Source organism: Neoarius graeffei, chromosome 10 (assembly GCF_027579695.1).
Source record: "Neoarius graeffei isolate fNeoGra1 chromosome 10, fNeoGra1.pri, whole genome shotgun sequence".
Taxonomy (NCBI): domain Eukaryota; kingdom Metazoa; phylum Chordata; class Actinopteri; order Siluriformes; family Ariidae; genus Neoarius; species Neoarius graeffei.
In genome coordinates, this window is record NC_083578.1 from 88,785,144 (window position 1) to 88,809,914 (window position 24,771).

At 41.4% G+C, this 24,771-nt stretch overlaps 1 protein-coding gene across 1 annotated transcript in view; it reads left to right on the forward strand.

Annotated features, from left to right (window-relative positions):
- colgalt2b (collagen beta(1-O)galactosyltransferase 2b) overlaps positions 1-23,561 on the forward strand; it is an 80,526-nt gene extending 56,965 nt beyond the window's left edge. The window contains exons 3-13 of the mRNA XM_060932558.1: positions 3,453-3,563; positions 6,810-6,927; positions 8,018-8,152; positions 9,011-9,215; positions 10,891-11,010; positions 11,148-11,221; positions 12,430-12,536; positions 12,822-12,954; positions 13,065-13,192; positions 13,322-13,528; positions 21,113-23,561. Coding sequence (XP_060788541.1) covers positions 3,453-3,563; positions 6,810-6,927; positions 8,018-8,152; positions 9,011-9,215; positions 10,891-11,010; positions 11,148-11,221; positions 12,430-12,536; positions 12,822-12,954; positions 13,065-13,192; positions 13,322-13,528; positions 21,113-21,386 — 1,612 coding nt within the window. The 3' untranslated portion in view covers positions 21,387-23,561. The remainder of the gene's footprint in view (positions 1-3,452; positions 3,564-6,809; positions 6,928-8,017; positions 8,153-9,010; positions 9,216-10,890; positions 11,011-11,147; positions 11,222-12,429; positions 12,537-12,821; positions 12,955-13,064; positions 13,193-13,321; positions 13,529-21,112) is intronic.
- The last annotated feature ends 1,210 nt before the right edge of the window (positions 23,562-24,771 follow it).

Genomic DNA, 24,771 nt, shown 5'->3' on the forward strand with positions numbered 1-24,771 from the left:
AACACAGACACACACACCCACATAGACACACACACGGGTGGACTGAGACGCTCCTTCTTTTTAATATAAGCTAAATATTCCGAGCTTGTTGTGCTAATCTGGTGTGCAGGGCTGCTTAATGTTGTGTTGACATAGCTTGGAGGTTTCCAAAAAAGGGGGAAAACAGGAAAATACACACGCGCGCAGACACACACACACACACACTGCAAATTGAATGTCTGTGTTTATATTTATATTATTAGGATGTGGGTTCTGATTATTCTGATTACATTACTTTAAAACCCATGACTGCACCAGGTTAGGACGGGACTTAGGGTGACATTTGGATGACATTTTGGACTACATTAGGACTAGGCTTAGGACTACAGAAAAACTACCGTGCATTAGCGCTACATTAGGGCTACACTCAGACTTCGTTAGGTTTGCAGTTGGACCACATTATGCTAACCACACACTAGAAGACTTGAATCGAGTCTTCAAAGACTTTTAAAAGACTAAAATCTAACACCATTTCACATCTAAAAACAGTCTTATTAGGCTACAGTCACACTACAGCTCACGATGGGTTTTGCAAATACTTGGTTGCATCACCACAAATCGTGCGATGCACAGCGAATGTTCTTTGAGTTTCACGAGTTGTTTCTCGGTGTGTCTCCGCCTCGTGAGTGGCCAAAAAGTCACAAAAAATTTCAATGCATGCACTGAAATTTGGTGGTAATGTTTTCATTGGCAAACTAAGCGGTGAATACTCACAGATGGGTTTGGGGATACTTCCCAAAGCTCAGGGAGGCATAGCCACCAAACGCTTCATTGTGATTGCAAAGCATTATGAGCTGTAGTGTGACCATAGCGTTAGTCACAGTTATGCAGGCCTTAAGGTCAAATGACTTTTCAATTGATGACCTCCACCTCTACTTAACTTTATTGGAGGATGTTATGTTTTCACCTTTTGTTCTTTCTTTCTTTCTTTCTTTCTTTCTTTCTTTCTTTCTTTCTTTCTTTCTTTCTTTCTTTCTTTCTTTCTTTGTCTGTTCCCAATGTAACTCAAAAAGTAATGAATGGATTTGGATGAAATTTGGAGGAAAGGTGATCCATGGGCCAAGGAACAATTGTGTACATTTTGATGCAAATCCAGATACATATGTATGTGAATCCAGGATTTTTTTTTTGTCTGTTCCCAATGTAGTTCCCAAAGTAGTGAATGGATTTGGATGAAATTTGGTGGGCAGCTTTAGTATTATCCAAGGATCAAGTGATCTGATTTTGATGTTGATAATACAGTATGTGGCTTGGCGGCATTAGGAACTCTACTGTACTGAGTGCCCTTCTAGTTATCTGTGATTTTGCAAAAGACAGGGGATCTTACACAGTCCCAATATGCATGAACCAAGACTAAAGCTAATACTGTATTAAGCATGGTTGATTTTATCAGAATGTCAAGATGATAAAAAGACTGACTTAAGACAGATATCCTGACCACCATACACCAAGCGATCGAGATGACAGGAACTCGTCACAATTCTAGCTCTCAAAACTCTCATGATTTTATTCTGAAATTGGAAATTTGTCTGCGACACTGGAATCACTTGAAAAGTCGCTTGGTGTCAGGCTGGTATTAGGGCTATGTTCACTCACAATAGGAGTCCACTAAAGAAAATATCTCATGAATAAACAAATTGAGCTAAAAGTTGGTCTTTATGTCTGTCTTTTATATAAAAAAAAAAAACGCTGCTTGTTGAATTTGTTCTTAATGATATAACCACTAAAGTGATGAAAATAGACAGGACTGTTTTTTGTCAGGGAGGCCGCCATAACTCCATCATGCGTGATGTAATTTTCCGTGAGGACAGTGGAGGTGTACAAGTGCATGCTATACTAGACTATAGTATAATATTATGGCGATTATGGCGTGACTAGTGTGACTTCTCGGTCAGTTTGTTTGCATTTCTCTACAAAAATTATGCCCATGCAAGATTAGAAAAGGAATCAAAATTTAAAAGCAGTAGTGGCTTGTTTATTGCCTGTTTATTTAAAAAATATATTGACCTGCTTATCTTCCATCCGTTTGATGCGTGACACGGTGTGTCGTCGTGTTGCCAGTGTTTTGTGGTGAAACAAAGTCGGGATCGTGTCTGGCTTCAATTGTCATTTCTGCCTCGTGTCTCACTTCTTCCCAGTGATTTTTTTCATCCAAGTCCTCCACAAATCCACAATCTTCTGTAAAATGCTCACTGCACAATTTGCTGCTTTTTCCAGGAGTAAAGTTTTTTTTGCTTTACTTGATGAAGCCACTCAGCTAAACATCTTGGATCCAGGATGGAATGAGGAAAACATGCGGAATCCTACGTCACACAGCGCCACCCTCATTTTCATCTCCTAATACATCCATGTATGTGGCTAATCCAGTACGGCATGACCGCGCCCGGGGAAATGGCCCAACGGACTGATGTTACAACTTTAACGTTTTTTAAGCTAAAGTCCGCTTAATCTTTTTTGTCTAGAAGTCTTGTATTAATGTATAATGATAACATTTCATAACTCCATAATTTAAAAATTTCCTGGTTAATTACTTTAAACCTAGGCTCAGGACTACATTCGGGCTACGTTAGGGGTTAAGTTGGAGGCTTGAGGAATCAGGCTTTGCAGAATGAATTGTGAATAAACAAATAAACAAGCTTTTATAGTGTGCTAAGGAATGTGACCTTATGTATTCTTACTGGAATAAACGCCGCTGTGGGTTTCTCATGGTATAGAACGACACCACAAACCGGGAAACATAGTCGACTGAGAAGTGGTTTAATTCCATGATTTAATTCACATGGCATTAAGTGAGACTGTACTGGCGAGGTTTAATGGAAACACTCGAGGAATTAGAGGAAACTGGAGGAAACAATTCTGGGAACATGTAACACATCACTAAAATAGACATCCTGGCCTTGGTTATTTTTCACAAAACACCAAAATTCTACTTTATTATTGCCAAGCTGAGGACTTCTCTGTCTTCTCTACATGTCAATTAATCAGTCAATCAATCAGTCAATCAGTGGTGGTGCTATTGTGGGTGTGATCATTATCAAAAGTAAAAACAAAACCGTATCTAACCTTCAGACTCTTTAAATACAGCCATTTGTTTTGCATTTGAGATGAATGTATTATTTTATTGCTTTGTGTTTTTCACACATGTGAAGCGTGTGGATGTCTTGTGTTTTGCTTGATGCTCAGATTCATGCGTGTGTTCCTGTGTGTATAAGATAGAAGGAAGCAGGAAAAAGAACTAGAAGAACCAAATAAGAGACACGTTGAGGTCTTTAACGTCTGAGAGTTTGCACACGCGGAACTGGAGCATCATACAGAAAAACACACACAGTGTATAAATACACAGATTAAAGAAAGAACAGCTGGAAACTATCAGAGCAGGAACTAATCCCATGTGTGTGATTTCTTACCTGCAGGGCAGCAACAGATCACAACGTGGACAACACCACAGCCGTGCTGAAAGAGTGGATGAAATCGGCTCAGAGAAGATATCACTATGTGGAGTGGAGACCGATGGAGGAGCCGCGGTGAGATACACACACTTTTATTGAGATCCAAACACTTTGCGAAGAATCAGTAATAAGGTAACAGTTTTACAAGACTCACTTGTTCCAATACATACATATAGGACGAAATATGAACTGAAACACTAGGATGAACAAAACTTTGCCGTCTCTATATGTATGCTGTCTGTCATGGCTGAGATGGAGCGAAAGTTTGCTTGTCTGTTTGCCTCCCATCAGGGGTTCCATCAGTGGTGCAGTGGTTATCGCTGTCACCTTACAGCAAGAAGGTTCTAGGTTCGCACCTGGGTTTGAAGGAGTTTATTCTCCTCTTGTCTGTGTGGGTTTCCTCCGGGTGCTCTGGTTACCTCTCACTGTCCAAGGACATATGGGTTAGATCAATTGTCTACTCTAAAAATTGCTCATAGGTGTCAGGGTTCTCCAGAAAATCTGAAAAGTAGTACGGTAGATGGCTCTGGAATTTGCAGTGCCAAAGCCGGCGTAGCACACCAAAGGCATGCTAATGTGAGGAGGGTCTGGGGGCATAACCCCCCCCCAGAAAATTTTGAAATGTACACACCTTCTGGTGCATTCTTAGCGAATAAATTGCTAACATTTCCCTGTAAAATACTTGCAAAATATGTATGAAATTTCCCTCCAGATGTGCATGTACTTGGCTTTCTCAGTTATCCTCTGTAGTACGCTGCCTGGCTCTGTAACATAGCTACATACGCTATGGCATGGTCACATGGTCTGGCTCAGCCAATCGGAGTGCGAGAACAGATCAACAAATATGGTGTCGCTTCTGGTCATGCTAGACCCAAATAGAAGACAATTTCATGGTGGAATGATTGGATATGCAGCAAATTATGGGCAGCGGAGATGATATACTGCTGGTAGAGTTCTGCTATGGACCTCAGATGTGCGTAGACAAGTAGGGCAACCAAACATCTCCTTGAAGAAAGTCTTTGAGAGTGACACTGGTTTGAAGGGAAAAGAACTTCATATGACCATGTTGGACAGGGTGAGCTAGAGGAAGAACTTCATCATGTCACTGGCTTCTGTCAGATGCAGTTAAGTAAGTGAGTAAGTATACAGTGGTGCTTGAAAGTTTGTGAACCCTTTAGAATTTTCTATATTTCTGCATAAATATGACCTAAAACATCATCAGATTTTCACACAAGTCCTAAAAGTAGATAAAGAGAACCCAGTTAAACAAATGAGACAAAAATATTAGACTTGGTCATTTATTTATTGAGGAAAATGATCCAATATTACATATCTGTGAGTGGCAAAAGTATGTGAACCTCTAGGATTAGCAGTTAATTTGAAGGTGAAATTAGAGTCAGGTGTTTTCAATCAGTGGGATGACAATCAGGTGTGAGTGGGCACCTTGTTTTACTTAAAGAACAGGGATCTTTCAAAGTCTGATCTTCACAACACATGTCTGTGGAAGTGTATCATGGCATGAACAAAGGAGATTTCTGAGGACCTCAGAAAAAGCATTGTTGATGCTCATCAGGCTGGAAAAGGTTACAAAACCATCTCTAAAGAGTTTGGACTCCACCAATCCACAGTCAGACAGATTGTGTACAAATGGAGGAAATTCAAGACCATTGTTACCCTCCCCAGGAGTGGTCGACCAACAAAGATCACTCCAAGAACAAGGCGTGTAATAGTCGGCGAGGTCACAAAGGACCCCAGGGTAACTTCTAAGCAACTGAAGGCCTCGCTCACATTGGCTAATGTTAATGTTCATGAGTCCACCATCAGGAGAACACTGAACAACAATGGTGTGCATGGCAGGGTTGCAAGGAGAAAGCCACTGCTCTCCAGAAAGAACATTGCTGCTCATCTGCAGTTTGCTAAAGATCACGTGGACAAGTCAGAAGGCTATTGGAAAAATGTTTTGTGGATGGATGAGACCAAAATAAAACTTTTTGGTTTAAATGAAAAGCGTTATGTTTGGAGAAAGGAAAACACTGCATTCCAGCAAAAGAGCCTTATCCCATCTGTGAAACATGGTGGTGGTAGTATCATGGTTTGGGCCTGTTTTGCTGCATCTGGGCCAGGATGGCTTGCCATCATTGATGGAACAATGAATTCTGAATTATACTAGCGAATTCTAAAGGAAAATGTCAGGACGTCTGTCCATGAACTGAATCTCAAGAGAAGGTGGGTCATGCAGCAAGACAACGACCCTAAGCACATAAGTCATTCTACCAAAGAATGGTTAAAGAAGAATAAAGTTAATGTTTTGGAACGGCCAAGTCAAAGTCCTGACCTTAATCCAATGGAAATGTTGTGGAAGGACCTGAAGAGAGCAGTTCATGTGAGGAAACCTACCAACATCCCAGAGTTGAAGCTGTTCTATACGGAGGAATGGGCTAAAATTCCTCCAAGCCGGTGTGCAGGACTGATCAACAGTTACCGCAAATGTTTAGCTGCAGTTATTGCTGCACAAGGGGGTCACACCAGATACTGAAAGCAAAGGTTCACATACTTTTGCCACTCACAGATATGTAATATTGGATCATTTTCCTCAATAAATAAATGACCAAGTCTAATATTTTTGTCTCATTTGTTTAACTGGGTTCTCTTTATCTACTTTTAGGACTTGTGTGAAAATCTGATGATGTTTTAGGTCATATTTATGCAGAAATATAGAAAATTCTAAAGGGTTCACAAACTTTCAAGCACCACTGTAGGTTTTACACCGGATGCCCTTCCTGACGCAATCCTCCCCAATCTATCCAGGCTTGGGACCGACACTAAGTATGCACTGGCTTGTGTAACCCCAGTGGCTGGGTATTTGCAGTTGGGTTTTAATCATAAGGGTTAAAATGTCTTCTGAGAGTGAGGAATTTGTCAGTACAGAGTGAGACACGGAATGGTCGGCACATTGGAGAAGTGCTAGTTTCCCCTGCAGTTTTGGAGAAGCTTGTCCAGTGTTGTGCGTTTTTTGGGTTTGTCTGAAGTGTCGAAGTGAGGACAAACCCAAAAGGATTCTGGTAGATTCTGGTGTGTCCTGAACATTAGCAAGTCTGAGTGACATCACTGAAGGATCTGCATGTGTTTTAAGGAAGACTTTACACACAAGATTAGCTTTCCTGATCAACTACATGCATCTGGGGTAAGCAGGACATGATGTACATAAGATTTTTGGTCACATATTCTTTGATAAGAATGATAATCCCACTGGAGTTGTAATAGAGGTAAATGTCATGAAAGAATAAGTGATGCTTCTCTAATCCCGCTGTTTTATTACAGCTCTTATACAGATGAGTGGGGGCCCAAGCACTGGCCGCTGTCCCGATTTAACCACCTGCTGAAGCTCAGACAGGCTGCTCTGGAGGCAGCACGCCACCGCTGGGCCGACTACATCCTGGTGAGAGAACTGTATCCTGTCAAAATATCATTCTAGATCTAACTGTATATCACTTAATTCATGAAAATATTGCGAACACGGGTTTGGTTGGTAACTCTGGCCTAAAGAGCTCTTGCCATACTAGTTATTTTCTACCATAAAGATTCTAAGCAATAAATTGCTCCTGGTCAGGAATCAGTGCGTTCAGTTTCACTCAGAACTTGATCACCTTCAGTGAAAAGGGAAGCTAAGTCAAAATTCTCAGTAAGAAATTCAGGAAAGCATTTAATTACCCCAATGCTCGGTTGGAAGGCGGAGCTGGGAATGACGTCACTCCTGAGTTGACCATGTTCCAGTAAATACAGCTCGGAAAACCAAGATGGGCGCCATTGTTAGCCATTGTTAGCAATACCAGATGATAAAAATGCATTATGTGGTAGTTTGCACATACAAACGCCATAGCAACATGTCCATGGATGGACATTGGACAGTACTGTATATACGACTGATTTAATGAGACACAAATAAGACAGATGTTCTAATAAACGGTATATGACGACAACGTTTTATTTTTGATACACGGATCAGCCATTTTGGATTTTGAGGTTGAGCTTGGTGAGGTTCTACCACCTTTCCAAGTAAAAAATCTGAGTTCAGGGGGCGGTGCAGGTGAAATTTCCAACTGGGGATATGGGAATTCCGATTTTCCCATTCAAATGGGACATACTACTAACCAAATCACAGGGTGGTGCAATGCACTCAGAGGAAAGCGTTATCTGCCCTGCATATATGAGCTCACAGACATCCACGATTGGCTAGCTAGTGTTTGCCCCTCCCACCCAGAGCATACAGACAATTTTGTTCTTTCAGCTCCAGAGATGCCCTGGAATTATTGGGATTTGAAGTCATAATCTCCTGAAAATACATGAACACTTTTCTTTGCACCACTTGGGAGCTTGACATATCATACTTTTTATCCGTTAATAGTTACATTAGAGAAGTTGGACATTCAAGAACATCGCATTATATAGTTGTGATCAAAGTCCATCCTCCTCTTTGGGAAACACAGAGGTTAGTTGGAAAGATGAATCTCTCTCTCTCTCTCTCTCAGTTTGTGGACAGTGATAATCTTCTGACCAACCCGCGGGTGTTGGACCTCCTGATAGCGGAGAATCGGACTCTGGTGGCGCCCATGTTGGAATCACGTTCACTCTACTCCAACTTCTGGTGTGGCATCACTCCTCAGGTACACACACTCTCTCTGTCTGTCTGTCTCTTTCTTTCTCTCTCCTACACACTTTCATATGTAGACAAATTATTTGCTCATCCGGCCAGTAGACAATGAGCTTATGCCATCGTGTGTTGTCATCCGTCCATTGTCTGTCGTCCTTAATCCGTGTAGCATTGTCTACAGTTCACAAAAATCGCTTCTTCTCTCTCAATTCTTCACCGATTTTTATTCTTTTTGGCAGAAAGGTAGGGGTACCGAGGGTGCATATAACTTCTACCCAGATTTGCTTTATTACAGTTATTAATGAAGTTATGGACTAATTAAGTCGTAATGAACAGTTCAACAAAAATCGCTTCTTCTCGGTCAATTCCTCACCATTTTGGATTCTTTCTGGTAAATAGGTCAGTATTCCTAGGGTGGATATAGCATCTATATATAGCTTGCAATATTTCTTGCGCAAGGTGTCCCACTTTAGATCGTTCTTTCTGGACTAGATGGGGCCCGAGTGAGCTACGCTGTCATTGGCAGTCTCATTTATTATACTTGATTCAGACAGGAAGTGTCACTGCCTCACAGCTCCAGAATACCAGGTTTGGTCCTGTGGTGTTTTGCATGTTCTCTCTGTGTCCATGTGGGTTTCCTTTGGGTTTTCCGGTTTCCTCCCCGTCACAAAAACATGCTGGATGTGTGTTGGCTATTCTGAATGGCTTGTAGGTGTGAAAACATGTGTATATGGTGTTCTGGCATCCCATCCAGGATGTAATTCCACCTCATGCCCACAGAGGAAACAACCTTCAGGATCCTGAAGACTGCATTCTGATCGACTCTCCACACTTCTATACTTTGGTGTCAACCTCTCTCTCTCTCCCTCAGGGCTACTATAAGCGCACCCCAGACTACCAGCCCATCCGTGAGTGGAGGCGTCTGGGCTGCTTCACCGTTCCCATGATTCACTCCACCTTTCTGCTGGATTTGAGACGCAGCTCCTCTCGTGCGCTGGCCTTCAACCCTCCGCATCCCAACTACAGCTGGGCATTCGACGATATCATGGTGTTTGCTTTTTCTGCTCGTGAATCAGGTGTGTGTGTGTGTTTACAGTAACTCCACTGGAAGTGAGGTTCACACATCATTACCCACAGTAGAACACCCACGCACAAACAGCCACAGTAAATCAGACCATATGAAGACCAATAAAGTCTAATTATGCATCCAATTCCCCCACACACACACACACAAAAGTACTGAACACTGCACCATTATATGTTATGCGTTTTGTCCACTCTAACACCTAAGTTGAGTTTTTTGCAGCTAAATTATTTGCATAAATGCATGTGATTTGACACAGAGGATCTGCTACAGAAGCCAAGCTGATTCATGATTAGAAAAATAAACTTGGTGAGCTGCAGTCAGTTTCCTCCTCCGCTAGCGAGGTTATGTTTTCTTTGCCATTTGTTTATGTGTCTGCTTATTTGTCTGACTTTAAGCAGGATTGTGTAAAACCTACCAATCCGATTTCTATTAAACTTGGTGGAAGAGTGTAGCATTGGCCAACAAAGAACCCGTTAAATTTTGGAGCAGATCTGAGTCACAGGGCGAATCCATGAACTTGGTTTCACTTTCAATAACATTGCAAGATACAGCATTTGGCCTTGGTGAAAGTCTGTGCTCAACAATGTCATACATCTTTACTGCTATCTAGTGGATTTTAAGTTCAATAGTGCCAAAACATAACCAATATAGAAATACGATGATTTCATATCGCACTGCACGTTCACGGGGACCAGGAATCCTCTGGGGTACACCTCGGAACGTAATTCTAATAATTTTGGAAGTATATCGAGATACTGGATATAAAGTGGTTGATATATACATATAAACATATAAAGTACAAAGTAAAATATTGGTGTGTGCACATCTGTGATCAAGCAACCACTAACCATATGTGTGTCTCTCTTCTTCTGAGACAATAGAAGTATGAAAGGTTTAAAGAATAAAAGTTAATTCAGTTCAATGCAATGTGATCAGTATTGTGCATAAAGTTGCAGAAATATTCTAAACGTCATTCAAAAATGAGAGAAAAGTGTTAGCTTTAACAAGAGTAAGGCTACACCACAACGACAGACTAATCACACAGAGGATGTGTCTCCTTTACTGGGACTGACACACACACAGACACAGATGCCACGCCTCCTTCACTGGGATGAACAATTAGAGAGGCTATGCTTCTTTCTTTTGGGCTAGAAATTACAAAGGCCACGCCTCCATCACTGGGATGAAGAATTACAAAGGCCATGCCTCCACCACTGGGACTAAGAATTACAAAGGCCACGCCTCCACCACTTGGACTAAGAATTACAAAGGCCACGCCTCCACCACTGGGACTAAGAATTACAAAGGCCACCCCTCCACCACTTGGACTAAGAATTACAAAGGCCACGCCTCCATCACTGGGACAAAGAATTACAAAGGCCATGCCTCCACCACTGGGACTAAGAATTACAAAGGCCACGCCTCCACCACTGGGACTAAGAATTACAAAGGCCACACCTCCACCACTGGGACTAAGAATTACAAAGGCCATGCCTCCATCACTTGGACTAAGAATTACAAAGGCCACGCCTCCACCACTTAGACTTCCAGGCACAGAGGCCACACCTCCTTCACTGAGGCCACACTTTAAATTTATATGTTATGAGTATGTTATGAATGATGGCATCAGATTTCCTGAAGCGTGTGTGTGTGTGTGTGTGTAGGAGTACAGATGTTTGTGTGCAACAAGGAGCACTATGGTTTCCTGCCCATTCCCCTGAAGGCCCATCAGAGCATAGAGGATGAAGAGGAAAGTTTCACACACACCATCACCGAGGCACTCAGTAAGTCTCTCTCTCTCTCACACACAAGCTGTAATATTACACTTTAGTCATTTTCTCCTTCCACCACTGTTTTTTTCTAACAGTCTGTTCAAGAGGAACATGACTCGCGCCTCACACTGTTTCTCATTTTCTTACAGTCGACCACCAGATCGAGCCTTCAGGGTTTGTGTTCGTTCCTCCAAAACCTCAGGATAAGATGGGGTTTGATGAGGTGAGGGGGCGTTGATGGACTGGATGAGAGAGTAATTGACTGACAGTCTCACAAACTGGCTGATTAAAAGAACAACAGAATGATGGACTGAAGGAATGACAGACAGATGAACAGACTGTAATGACAGATCAATGTAATGATGAACAGAATGATGGATGAGAGACTGATGGGATTTCAGGTTAATGGACAGAAAGGTGAACAAACTGACAGTGTTGGAATAATGGCCCTGAAGGACTGATAGACTAAAAGAATGATGGACTGATAGTCTAAACAGACTGATAGCACTTTTCCACCGAAGCGGTTCTGGTGTCTAATCTAGAACCGGTTCCACACAATTTGACTGGAAAAAAAACCCCGGTGCTGCTGCAAAAAATTCAGAAACTTGCTGGTCCTAAAGTTGTATCCTCTGATGTCAGTAGCTGTGGGCAGGGCTACTACAAGAAATTCACCTTCATTTTGATTAAAAACTTCAGCAAAATCAGAAGACGATTCATGCAGGCAGCTTTCAAACGGCAAGATGTAACGAATTTAAAAGCAAATTTATAAAACGTAAGTAAAGCAGATGCGTTCTGGCCACCTTCAGATTTTTCCCCCACAAATGTTACCCGTGGTAGGATTTAATTGGAAATAATCAGAACTTCTACTACATAAAATTCGGTTCTCAAACCCATCAAAATGTGAGCCAGTTCTCAGAAGGCACCAAGACAGAACTGGGTCCACACCAGCACCGGAACCATCCTGATGGAAAAGAGCTATAAGAGACTGACACATAGACGAAGTGTGTGAACCCTCTGTCTCTCCCGTCCTGTTCCTTTTTTCCATAACACATCCTTCATATCTCTCTCTCTCTCTGTCTGTCTCTCTCTCCCCCTCTGTCTGTCTATCTGTCTCTCTCTCTCTCTCCTCCTCTCTGTCTGTCTCACTCTGTCTCCCTCTCTCTCCCCCTGTGTCTGTCTGTCTGTCTCTCTCTCCCCCTTCTGTCTCTCTCACTCTCTCTCACTGTCTCCCTCTCTTTCCCTTTCTGTCTGTCTGTCTGTCTCTCTCTGTCTGTCTCTCTGTCTCCCTCTCTGTCTCTTTCTCCCCCTGTCTCTCTCTCCCCCTCTGTCTGTCTGTCTGTCTCTCTCTCTTGCTCTCACTCGATCTCTCTCCCCCTCTTTCTCTCTCTGTCTCTGTCTCCCTTGCTGTCTCTTCCCCTCTCTCTCTGTCAGATCTTCCTGATTAATCTGAAGCGGAGGAAGGACCGGAGGGAGCGGATGTTGAGTTCTCTGGCCGCTCTGGGTATAGAGGTCGCTATCACCAACGCTGTGGATGGCAAGTAGGTCACAGAGTTTACACACACACACACACACACACTCTCTCTCTGTCTGAAAGAACAACCACACACAGCCCTGCAAATGGGTTAAAAGAATGATGTCATTGTACCAAAATTTTAATCGCTGTGGTGCAAGACAAATAAAACACTTCAGGGTGTGTGTTCACAGTGGCATTTACACCACCGCGTCGTTGATTATTTACCTATAACAGAATGCCCTGGACTGTTTTATTCTTTACATAAAACTCTCTTTCATGTCGTCCCCCTCTCTGTGTGTCTCTGTGTCAGGGCTCTGAACTCATCTCAGCTGCAGGCGCTGGGGATCGAGATGATGCCGGATTATAAAGATCCATATTCAGGCAGGGTGCTGACCAGAGGGGAGATTGGCTGCTTCCTCAGCCACCACTCTATATGGACACAGGTACACGCGCACACACACACACACACACACAAAATATTACCTCAAAAATCTGTTTTCTTGCTAATAGGGCAACCTGAAATCAGCTTGTTTTGTGTGTGTGTGTGTTTTAGATGGTGGAGAAGGGTCTGCAACATGTGTTAGTTCTGGAGGATGATGTGAGATTTGAGCCCAGGTTTAAGAGGAGGCTACAAACCATCATGGAGGATGTGGAGAAGGTTCAGCTGGACTGGGACCTCATGTGAGACACACATATACACACACACACACACACAGATAGGCTTTTACTGGACTTGTGTATATATTTTTATTGTGTGTGTGTGTGTGTGTGTGTGTGTGTGTGTGTGTGTGTGTGTGTGTGTGTGTATAGCTATGTGGGGCGTAAGCGGATGCAGGTGACACAGCCCGAGCTCTCTGTGGATGGAGTGAATAACCTGGTGGAGGCTGATTACTCGTACTGGACGCTGGCATACGCTCTCTCTCTGAACGGAGCCAACAAACTGCTCTCAGCTCAGCCCTTCACCCGCATGCTGCCTGTGGATGAGTTCCTGCCCATCATGTTCAACAAACACCCCAAGTAAGAAAAAGAGTTGGAGGAGAAAGGGTGGGGAAGTGGGTGGATGGATGGATGGATGGATGGATGGATGGATGGATGGATGGATGGATGGATGGATGGATGGATGGAGAAAGCAATTGGTGGATGGATGAATGGATGGACAGACGGTTAGATGTATGACTGATTGGATGACTGGTTGGGTGGATGAAGGAATGGTTGGATGGCTGGATGGAGAAAAGAATTGGTGGATGAATAAATGCACAGAGAGATGGAAGAATAGGTGAATGGATGGATGGATGGATGGATGGATGGATGGATGGATGGATGGATGGATGGATGGATGGATGGATAAAGTAATATGTAGATGGTAGAGTGCAAACAGAATGGGTGGAATTATCGATGTGTAGAACAATGGATATGTAGAACAATGGATAGATGGTAAATGGAAGGATAAAACAATGGATGAAAAGACAGATGGATGGGTGGGCAGATGGACAGTTAGATGGGCAGGTGGGTGGTGAACTGATGGAATTATGGATGAATAAATAAAAAATAGATGATTGAAAGCTGGATAGTGATGGATGGATAGATGGATGGACATAATGATGGATGATTGAATAAAACAGTGTATAGATGGTTAAATGGTAACGTGCTTTTTTCAATAAAGGAAATGACAGATGGATGGATAGAGGATGATCCAGTGAATTAATTAATTATTGGGGAAGTGAATGGATGGAGAAAGCAGTTGGTGGATGGATGGATGGATGGATGGATGGATGGATGGATGGATGGATGGATGGATGGATGGATGGATGGATGGATGATCGGTTTGATGGGTAGGTGGATGGATTGACACACTGACAGATGGTTGGATATATGATTGACTGGTTGGGTGGATGAAGGGATGTCTGGATGGATAAAGCAATTGGTGGATGAATAAATGGACAGACAGAGATTGATGGAGGAATAGGTGAATGGATGGATGGATGGATGGATGGATGGATGGATGGATGGATGGATGGATGGATGGATGGATGAAACAATATGTAGATGGTAGAGTGCAAACAGAATAGATGGAATGGGTGGAATTATGGATGTATAGAACAATGGATAGATGATAGATGGAATGATAAAACAATGGATGAAAGGACAGATGGATGGGTGGGTGGATGGATGGTTGGATGGGCAGGTAGGTGGTGAACTGATGGAATTATGGATGAATAAATTAAAAAATAGATGATAGAAAGATTGATAGTGATGGATGGATGGATGGATGGATGGATGGATGGATGGATGGATGATTGAATAAAACAGTGTATAGATGGTTAAATGGTAAAGTACTTGTATCAATAAAGGAAATGACAGATGGGTGATATAGGATGATTCAGTGAATGAATAAATGGTTGGTTGAATGGATGGCTGGATGGATGGATGGAGAAAACATTTGGTGGATGAATAAATGGACAGACAGAGATGGATGAAACAATATGTAGATTGGAGAATGCAAACAGAATACATGGAATGGGTGGATGGATGGAATTATGGATGTATAGAACAATGGATAGATGATAGACAGAAGGATAAAACAAGGGGTGAATGGACAGATGGGTGTATGGATGGATAGATGGACAAACGGATGGGCAGGTGGGTGTTGAACTGATGGAATGTTGGATGAATAAATCAAAACAGAGATGATAGATGGATGGATGGAGAGATGGATGATTGAAAAAGAAGTGTATAGATGGCTAAATGGTAAAATGCTTGTTTCTACCTCGATTGATGAATGATTTCTCAATAAAAGAAATGACAGATGGATGGATATAGAATGATCCAATGAATGAATGAATGAAAATGTAAAGTGTAAAAATCCAGTTAACTTTTCTTTTTGTCATAACCATTGGGTGTTCTTCAGTAATAACAGCCTCCTATATAAGACACAGACTTTTTGCAGTAGATGTTATACACACACACACACACACACACACCTCGTTCTCCTGCGCACAGTGTTGGATTGTTCAGTGAAGAAAATTAAGCACGGTGTCCCTGCTGGGTCACACAAGGCCTCCCTTTTCCTCTCTGCCACATGTTCATGTCCCTGAAACTGGATCTCTCTCTCTCTCTCTCTCTCTCTCTCTCTCTCCCTCCCACCTTCACTGCCCTGCCCTCCTACAACTCCTCTGTTCACCTGTTGTTCTTCTTTTGCCTTTCTTTCTTACTCTTCTAGCATCTCCTATTTCACAGCAGGTCGCTCTGTAACACTCAGATGTAAAGCTATAACTTTAACTTTCCCAACATCTTCAGGACAGTTTTGCGTTTTCCCAAGAACACAGCAATCTGCATTTTTTTTTGTCTTATTTATTTCGAAAGAGAGAGAAAAAGTGAGACAGGTGAGGGAACGACTGTTTACCGCCACTATGATCTGCATTAACTTGTTTATAAAAACATAAGTATGCATCGTTTTTTAAATAAAATACAAAATTTAAAAAATAAAATAAAACGCTCCAGGACGTGATGCCAAGGGAAAAAAATTAAATTCAGTGTGGTAACAGTTAATCAGCTTCATCACACCTTCCCACTGTTGATTATTTTCCTATACTGGCACTTACTGAAGATGTAACATCACAGTGTTCACAATAATATTTACACATGTCCAGTTTTGCAATAATTTAAATTAGACGTGAATAAAATAAAGAAAAAAAAGTAAAATATGTTAAATATACTGTATTAACAGAGATATTAGAGACACAGTGAGTCAGTTGGAACTTTCAGTGCTTTGGGATTTTATATTTTCCTATTTTAGAAATATTGTTAAATCAGACAGCCGTGAAAGGACTAAAGAGTTGTTCAACCATAATAATACTAATAGGGCGGCACGGTGGTGTAGTGGTTAGCACTGTCACCTCACAGCAAGAAGGTCCGGGTTCGAGCCCCGTGGCCAGCGAGGGCCTTTCTGTGTGGAGTTTGCATGTTCTCCCCGTGTCCGCATGGGTTTCCTCCGGGTGCTCCGGTTTCCCCCACAGTCCAAAGACATGCAGGTTAGGTTAACTGGTGACTCTAAATTGACCGTAGGTGTGAATGTGAGTGTGAATGGTTGTCTGTGTCTATGTGTCAGCCCTGTGATGACCTGGCGACTTGTCCAGGGTGTACCCCGCCTTTCGCCCGTAGTCAGCTGGGATAGGCTCCAGCTTGCCTGCGACCCTGTAGAAGGATAAAGCGGCTACAGATAATGAGGTGAGATAATAATAATTTATATATACACACAGTACTGTGCAAACGTCTTGGGCACATGTAAAGAAATGCTGTTGACCAAAAATGGCTTGAAAAATAATAAAATGAAATGTTTCAACATTAAAAAAAAAAAATACTATAAACAGTAATCAGTGAGCCATAATAAATGAAACAAAGTGAATATTTGGTGTGAGACGACTCTTTGCTTTAAAAAAACAAAACCAGTAGTCTGAGGTCCAGTGAGTGCAGTTTTATGTGGAAATGAGCTGTAGGTTTTACTGAGCATCTTCCAGAACCAGCCACAGTTCTTCTGGACACTTTGACTGTCACACTCACTTCTTCATTTTGCACCAAAACCCAGCAGCCTTCATTATGTTTTCTTTTTTAATCAGAAAAGAATGTGCTCTCTTATGGAATATGCTGCTCAGACATGTTACAAACATTTTTTTTTTCTGTAACATTTAATTTTGTGCTGAACCCCCCCCCCGAATGTTTGGAACTCTAAAATGTTTTTGTAATGTTGTGAAAATAGGAATATATAACAGAGTTTGTGTGGAAAAACAAAACAAAACAATGGGGGGCTAATACTTTTGCACGATTTGAGTCTTTTATCAAGTTTAAAAGCACCATAAAGAAAACGAACTTTACTAGTGGCACTTTGTGCAAATGTTAATATTTGTGATCAGTAGTTAAATTGCATTTAGTTATATTCTCAATTTAATGACATTTTAATTTTTTTTAATATTATGTCTTATAAAAGACCTCCTTTATATAATATATATTTGATATTTACCTATTATAGTAATTTAATGCTTGTTTTTTATTTAGATCTTTCATTAGTTCGAATGTATTTGTTATGAGTCTTTGACTCATTGTACATATTGACGATAAATAAAACCTATGATTGAGATATAGATATTATATAAAACTTCTATAATTTGCCTATGACTTTAGTATTTAAAATAAAAACTCAATTGAATTTCTATGATTTTCCCCCAAATCTAAACCATATTTTCACAGAGAAATGGAAAAACAGGGTAAATAACAACTTTAAAAGCACAAAGGTGTGATAGCTGTGCTTTACACTGACTCGATACTCTAATCACAGTCACGGCACTCCTCCTGAAAACACCGGAGACTGAAAGACCACCTTTCACCTCTCACTCTCTCTCGGAGGAGGAGGAAGAGGAATGTGAGGGGGGGCTCGGATCTTTCTGCTTCCTGCTCCAACAGCACAGCAATGCCATTGATAGAACTTGGGGTGGGGGGGGGGCAGGAGAAGGGTTTGGGGCAAAGGAGGGATGGATTACTGCATAAATACACTGCAGGTTCTGTGTGTGTACATGAGAGAGAGAGAGAGATGTCGTGAAGCTCCAGTATTGTTTGATGTCTGTTGAACAGGAAATAAAGATACACACAGACTGCTGGATGAGGAAACCATGAAGGACAGACTTTAAGAGACTGAGAGACAGACAGAGATAAATAAAGTGTCGTGAGATGGAGTGTGTTTCATGAATCTCCCATGAAAACCTTCAGAGTGCTGATTTGTCCCTCTTGCTTGTTTAGGAACTGTATGATGAAGTTCTTTCGCAGTCCTAAACACACAGTTTGCCATTCATGCCTCTTTAATGTCCTCACAAGGGGACGGCCAAGCAAGCTGGGTCTGGGAGGGGTTAGAAGTTGATTGACATCCAAAATAAAATTATTTGTAATACATTTATTTGATCAAACTACAATAATTAAAAAACCCACCTTAATTTGCGGTTCATTTGCATATGGATTAATATCTACTATTTTCTATACTGGTGCTTTTTCTGAGGTAAGAGCAACGTTCATTCGTGCACGTTTGCTAAAACGTCACAGATCAAGTGAGAAAAGGGATAAAAAGTAAAAGGGGTGAAGGAGAGCAGTATTAAATTTCGCATTAGAATAAGTTACAGTTTGATTATGCATCACAACTTTTTCCATTTTGTGGGTTTCGTGTGTGTGTGGGGACCATTTCTAAATGGTTTGTTCCAGGTCCTGGCATACATATTTTTCTAGAAATCTCTTGCTACACACAATAGCCCTCTGTTTCTGTCCCTCATCCTGTAGAGATCCTGGAGAGTTTAATCCCAACAAAGCCCATGTTGAAAATCTGATTTTCAGTTTAAAACTAGAAATAAACAATCGAGCAGTTTAAACGTTTAACATTTTACATATTCAGTATTCAAGATTATGCGCTATTTCTAGGGCCTTTACATAAATTGAAGCAAATTTTTACAAAAAGTCGGATTTTCCTTCAAGTCTCAGCTCTTCCACTGAGTTCAGAAATCAAGAAATTCCTTACAATATTAGAATAGAATGCAAAATTGAAGCATTTTCACGAGTTGACTTAGACTTTTGGACCCCACTGTATGTATATAATTATTCTCTCCACATGTACTGGATATGAGCAATTGCGTGCTCTGATTGGCTACTCTACTACTAGGATATCAGCTCATATACGGTGAGTAGAGAAAAACAAAATGGCAGCGCATGTTGCTGAACCAACCGAGGATGAAATAAAAACTCGACTTGAAAACAAAACCCCAAAAAATATTTTAAAAAAGGCAATAAAATATGAGGTGAAAATGTTTGAAGGTAAGAACGTATTTTTTTCAAGAATTATTATTATAATATTATCGCATTTTCACAAATTGCTCCTGTCATTTCACCGGTTTGTTTACATTCTAAGTGGAAATGATTTTGTTGGATGTTTTGTATAAAATTTATATTTATTGAATTTGCAAAAAATAAAAATAACATGCTCTGTTTCTCAAAATCCAGTGAATATGGATAGAATAAAACAGTTATTCCACTCAATCTCATCATACATGGCTTATAGACAACTCAGTGCTACGTGCCTCATCACCTATCAGCTCATGTACGACTCGATTTCATGGAATAACTTATTTATATATACACACTGTAAAATAGCGTGCAACAACACATTATACACATACACTTACTGGTCACTTTAATGGGAACTTCTTGTTGATTCTAAGATCCCAGTTCTTGGCTGCAGGAGTCGAACCCAATCTGCTCTTCTGTTTTCTGTTGCATGCTGGGATGCTTTTCTGCTCACCACGGTTGTAAAGAGCGATTATATGAGTTACTATATCCTTCCTGGCAAAAAAAGCTCAAACCTCAAACCAATCTGTCCATTTTCCTCTGACCTCTCTTATCAACAAGGCGTTTGTTTTTTCCACCCACAGAACTGTCGCTCACTCACTCAGTGTTTTTTTTTGTTTTTCACACCATATTCTCGCAGGTTCCTAAGTAACTGAATCCATAAATGAATACAAAAAAAAATCAATAATTTATTAGACCACACATAACCAGAAAATACAAACGGCATTACTGTTGAATACGAAGTCCAAAATCTGACTTTAGAGATCCCATTGCTACATTTGGCTGTATTTTAACTTACTATAACACTAAGTTAACACATAACATGTTTGACCTAATATATTAAATGAGTAGAATCACTGTAAGACAAGGAAGTACCAGCAAGAGTCGGTTTACATTGAGTAAACATTACAACTTGCTAGCTAAAAACTCAGTCCAGACACAATGCTAAGAGCTAGGCTAGGCTAATGTCTTTCAAGAGCTGTTTATGTTGTTTGAAATGTCAAAGGCAAAAGCACAAAACAGAAATGAACAATTTCTAGAAATTCAGTTTCTAACCATGTCCGCTAGTTAACAATTATTCCACGAAATCGAGTTGTACATAAGCTGATAGCCGATGAGGCGCGTAGCACCGAGTTGTCTATAAGCCGCGTGTGACGAGATTGTGGATAGAATAAAACAAACAGTTATTCCACTCATTCACTGGATTTTGAGAAATGGAGCATTTTTATTTTTATTTTTTTGCAAATTCGATAAATAGAAACTTTATACAAAACGTCAGACAAAATCATTTCCGCTTAACAAACCAGCGAAATTACAGCAGTAGTTTTTGTATTTTTGTGGGTTTTGTTTTCAAGTAGAGTTTTTATTTTGTCCTCAGTTGGTTCAGTAACACGCGCCGTCATTTTGTTTTTCTCTACTCATGGTATATGAGCTGATATCCTAGTAGTAGAGTAGCCAATCAGAGCATGCGATTGCTCATATCCAGTGAATGTGGATAGAATAATTAGCTATATACACCATGTCTGTAACTTATAACCTACATGAGGTTTGCTGAATGAAAACATCAATATCTATCTATGTAACTACCATTTTACATAACGTTAATTCAAATGTTTCTTGTCATGGTATACCAGCGTATCAGTACCCTTGGTCCAATTTACCCAACTTATCCAACCTGTCTGAAATCAAGTTAGCGCAACTCAAAACTTCTTCTCTCTCTTTCAGTATGGCCTACATGTCTCACTTCGAGCCAAGGGATTTGCGAGCGTTCTCAGTAGAGCCGTTGCTAGTTTACCCAACACACTACACGGGTGAGCCGGGTTACTTCAGCGATACTGAGACATCTACCATCTGGGACGATGAGGACATCAGCACGGACTGGGATCGATCCCAGGCTCAGAAAACCGCCCAACAGGGCCGCATTCGACCCATCGCCCAGAATAGTGTGACTGGGGAAATGCCGCCCCCTGCTGCCCGTGCATCACGAGATGAACTGTGAAAAGACTCAAGCAAGAAAGATGTCAATGAAGGTTTTTAGGTCACTGAATTGTGTACAAGAGTACATCGAGAACTGGACTGTGTTATGATTTTAAAGATGTTTTACCACTCATTCAACGTTCTTAATCAGCTCAATATAAGAAAATAGAATTGTTCATGCACATTGCATCAAAGCAGCTCTACTCTACTCAAGGAACCAAGATTCAGAAGGGGAGACTATCCTTTATTGGTTCGCAAAAAGAAAAAAAAACTATTTTGTTTAGAATTCCCAGTTTCTCTGGCGTATAAGTGGATGGTTAGCAGTAAGGATAGCAGTACAGTCATTATTAATGGAATTATGCACTGGGTAAAGACGCATAACTTGTTCAGCACTTAGTGGTCAATCAAAGAAGAAGGAGCCTTGGAGCCACCAGGATGATGGCAGAAACTTGTATGACTTAAAATGTCAGAAGTAGGATCTGGAGCAGGATCTTGTAGATCTCAGGACTGTAGTAGAAAATTGTAGACATCAATTCTGATTGCAAAGCCTGCAGACCTCAAGTTTGGTGCAGAAACTTCTTGACCTCAGGATTTTTAAGCTTCAGGACTGGAGCAGGAGCATGAAGGCCTCAAGAATGGATCTAGAACAGGTAGTCTCTCAGGTCTACAAAACTTCTGCACCAGTCATCAAGGCTGGAGCAGAAACTGTAGGCCTCAGGTTTTGAGCAGAACCTGATAGACCTCAACACTGCAACAGAAACTGGTTGTTCAGAACAGAAGGTTTGTTTGGTTTGATGTAGAAACTTATATGCCTCAGGCTTGGAGTAGATGCTTCAGGACTGATTCAGGACTAGCGCAGGAGCTGGTAGACTTTAAAGATTGGTGCAGAAATGTGTATATTCAGGGCATGAGCAAAAGCTTGAAGGCCTCAAGACTGAAGCAAGAGCTAGTACACCCTAAGAATTGGTGCAGAAGTCTGTAGACCCAGGACAAGAGCGGAGCCTTGTAGGCCTTACGACTGGAGCAGAAACCTGAAGGAATCAGACTAGGACCATGAGCTTGTAGGACTCAGGTCTTGAGCAGAATATTGTAGATATCAAGATTGGAGCAGGAGCTAGGAGACCCTAAGTGTTGGTGCAGAAGCCTGTTGACCACAGGACTAGAGAAGAAGCTGGTAGAACTCAGGAAAAGAGCAGGAGCCTGAAGGCCTCAAGATGCAAGCAGGAGCTTATAGACCCTGACTGTTGGTGCTGAAGCTTGTAGACCCTGCTTGTACACAGGAACAGAGGCTGATAATTTCTTAAAAATACCTTAATAATGATCTGACAAGCTGCATCAGTCAGGTGTGTTTGGAGTTAAAACCAAGAAGGACCATCCTAATGCTTTTCAGACCAGATCACATTTCCAGACTCCAATGATTGGCAAGAGTTCTGTCCCAAATGCTGGAAGTCAGATGTAGTTAGCTTTCTTACTAAAATGTCAGCCATTTCAAGAAACACTAGAAGAAACAGAATCTGTTTTAACAAGACTCCCCCCACCACCACCCAAGGTTTATTGTTGATGGCCAGAAGATCATCTGATCATTTGCTCATTAGCTTGTGTCACGGTTACCATGAACGGGTACCATGAACGCTTTATGCCAGAGATTACTTCTAAGAATTAATTCTTGTAAACATTCTCATTTTGAGCATTAGTACTTGCGAAATTTCCCACTGCTCTGTATAACTGATGAAAAACTTCAGATGAGTGTTGAAACATCCTCAAAACTGGAGGAAGAGACTTACACACATACCCACAAGCTCACACTACCACCAGATTATCAAATCACAATCATTAATCAACACTTACCTCTCTCATTTCCTGGTTGTTCAGCCAATAGCATTGCAGCAGGCTGAAATGCTCAGACATGATTGGCTAACACCAGTGTTAGGAGAAGAGGTAGAGGAACAGGAGGACAGAGGCTCCTGTTTTAAGTCCACATTATTTATTTCCACAGACTGTGTGTCACTGGAGTTGTCGCTCTGTCTGTCTGTCCACAGATTTGTCCCTGGAGGATGTTGTGAGACACCTATAAAGACAGACAAACAAACAATTACATGTACAAGGGACACACATACATTTGGCAGTATGTTCAAAAATGATCAAAAAACATTTTAGTCTTTTTTATTTAACTGAAAATAAAAACTGATGATGTCTATCAGGGTGTAGGAGTTGAATAAAAAAGAGAATATCTGTGTCTGTCTTTGCGTGTGTTTGAATTTTTATGGCTGTATCAAAACCTACACACAGTCCCAGTGCAGTCTTGCAACTTTTGTCGCGTCTCCGAACAAAACATTGAAATTCTGATGTTAAAGAGCATTTTGACCACCAGATGGTGCCATAACCAAAAGCCAAAGACACTTTCTGTATTTTTTTTTAATCCTTGCTGAGTGGTTGTAATTATCATTTAAATTATTTCCTGCAAGCACATTCCTTCTGTAATTTGTGAACAGGTGGATATTAGGAGTGTGTATCTCTGTACCTGATACTGACAGGTACAGAGCCACACCTCCTTCATTTAAACTGACAGGTACAAAGGACACATCTTCACTGACAGGTACAGAGCCACACCTCCTTCATTGTGATTAATAGGTACAGAGGCCACACCTCCATTGCGAATTACCAGTAGAGAGCCCACATCTCTTTCATTGAGTTTGAAAAGTACAGAGGCCACACCTCCTTCACTGAGACTTACCAGTACGTAGGCCACACCTCCTTCAGTGAGCTTGACAAGCACAGAGGCCACACCTTCTTCATTGTGATTGACAGGTACAGAGGCCACACCTCCTTCATTTAAACTGACAGGTACAAAGGACACATCTTCACTAACAGGTACAGAGCCACACCTCCTTCATTGTGATCGACAGGTACATAGGTCACACTTCCACTGAGACTTATCAGTAGAGAGAGACCACACCTCCTTCACTGAGCTTGACAAGTACAGAAGCCATACCTCCTTCATTGAGATTTACCAGTACGTAGGCCACACCTCCTTCAGTGAGCTTGACAAGCACAGAGGCCACACCTTCATTGTGATTGACAGGTACAGAGGCCACATCTCCTTCATTTAAACTGACAGGTACAAAGGACACATCTTCACTAACAGGTACAGAGCCACACCTCCTTCATTGTGATCGACAGGTACATAGGTCACACCTCCACTGAGACTTATCAGTAGAGAGACCACACCTCCTTCACTGAGCTTGACAAGTACAGAAGCCACACCTCCTTCATTGAGATTTACCAGTACGTAGGCCACACCTCCTTCAGTGAGCTTGACAAGTACATAGGCCACACTTTTTTTTACTGAGAGTGACCAGTACAGGGGCCACACTTCGCTCATTGAGCTTGACTGGTACAGAGGCCAC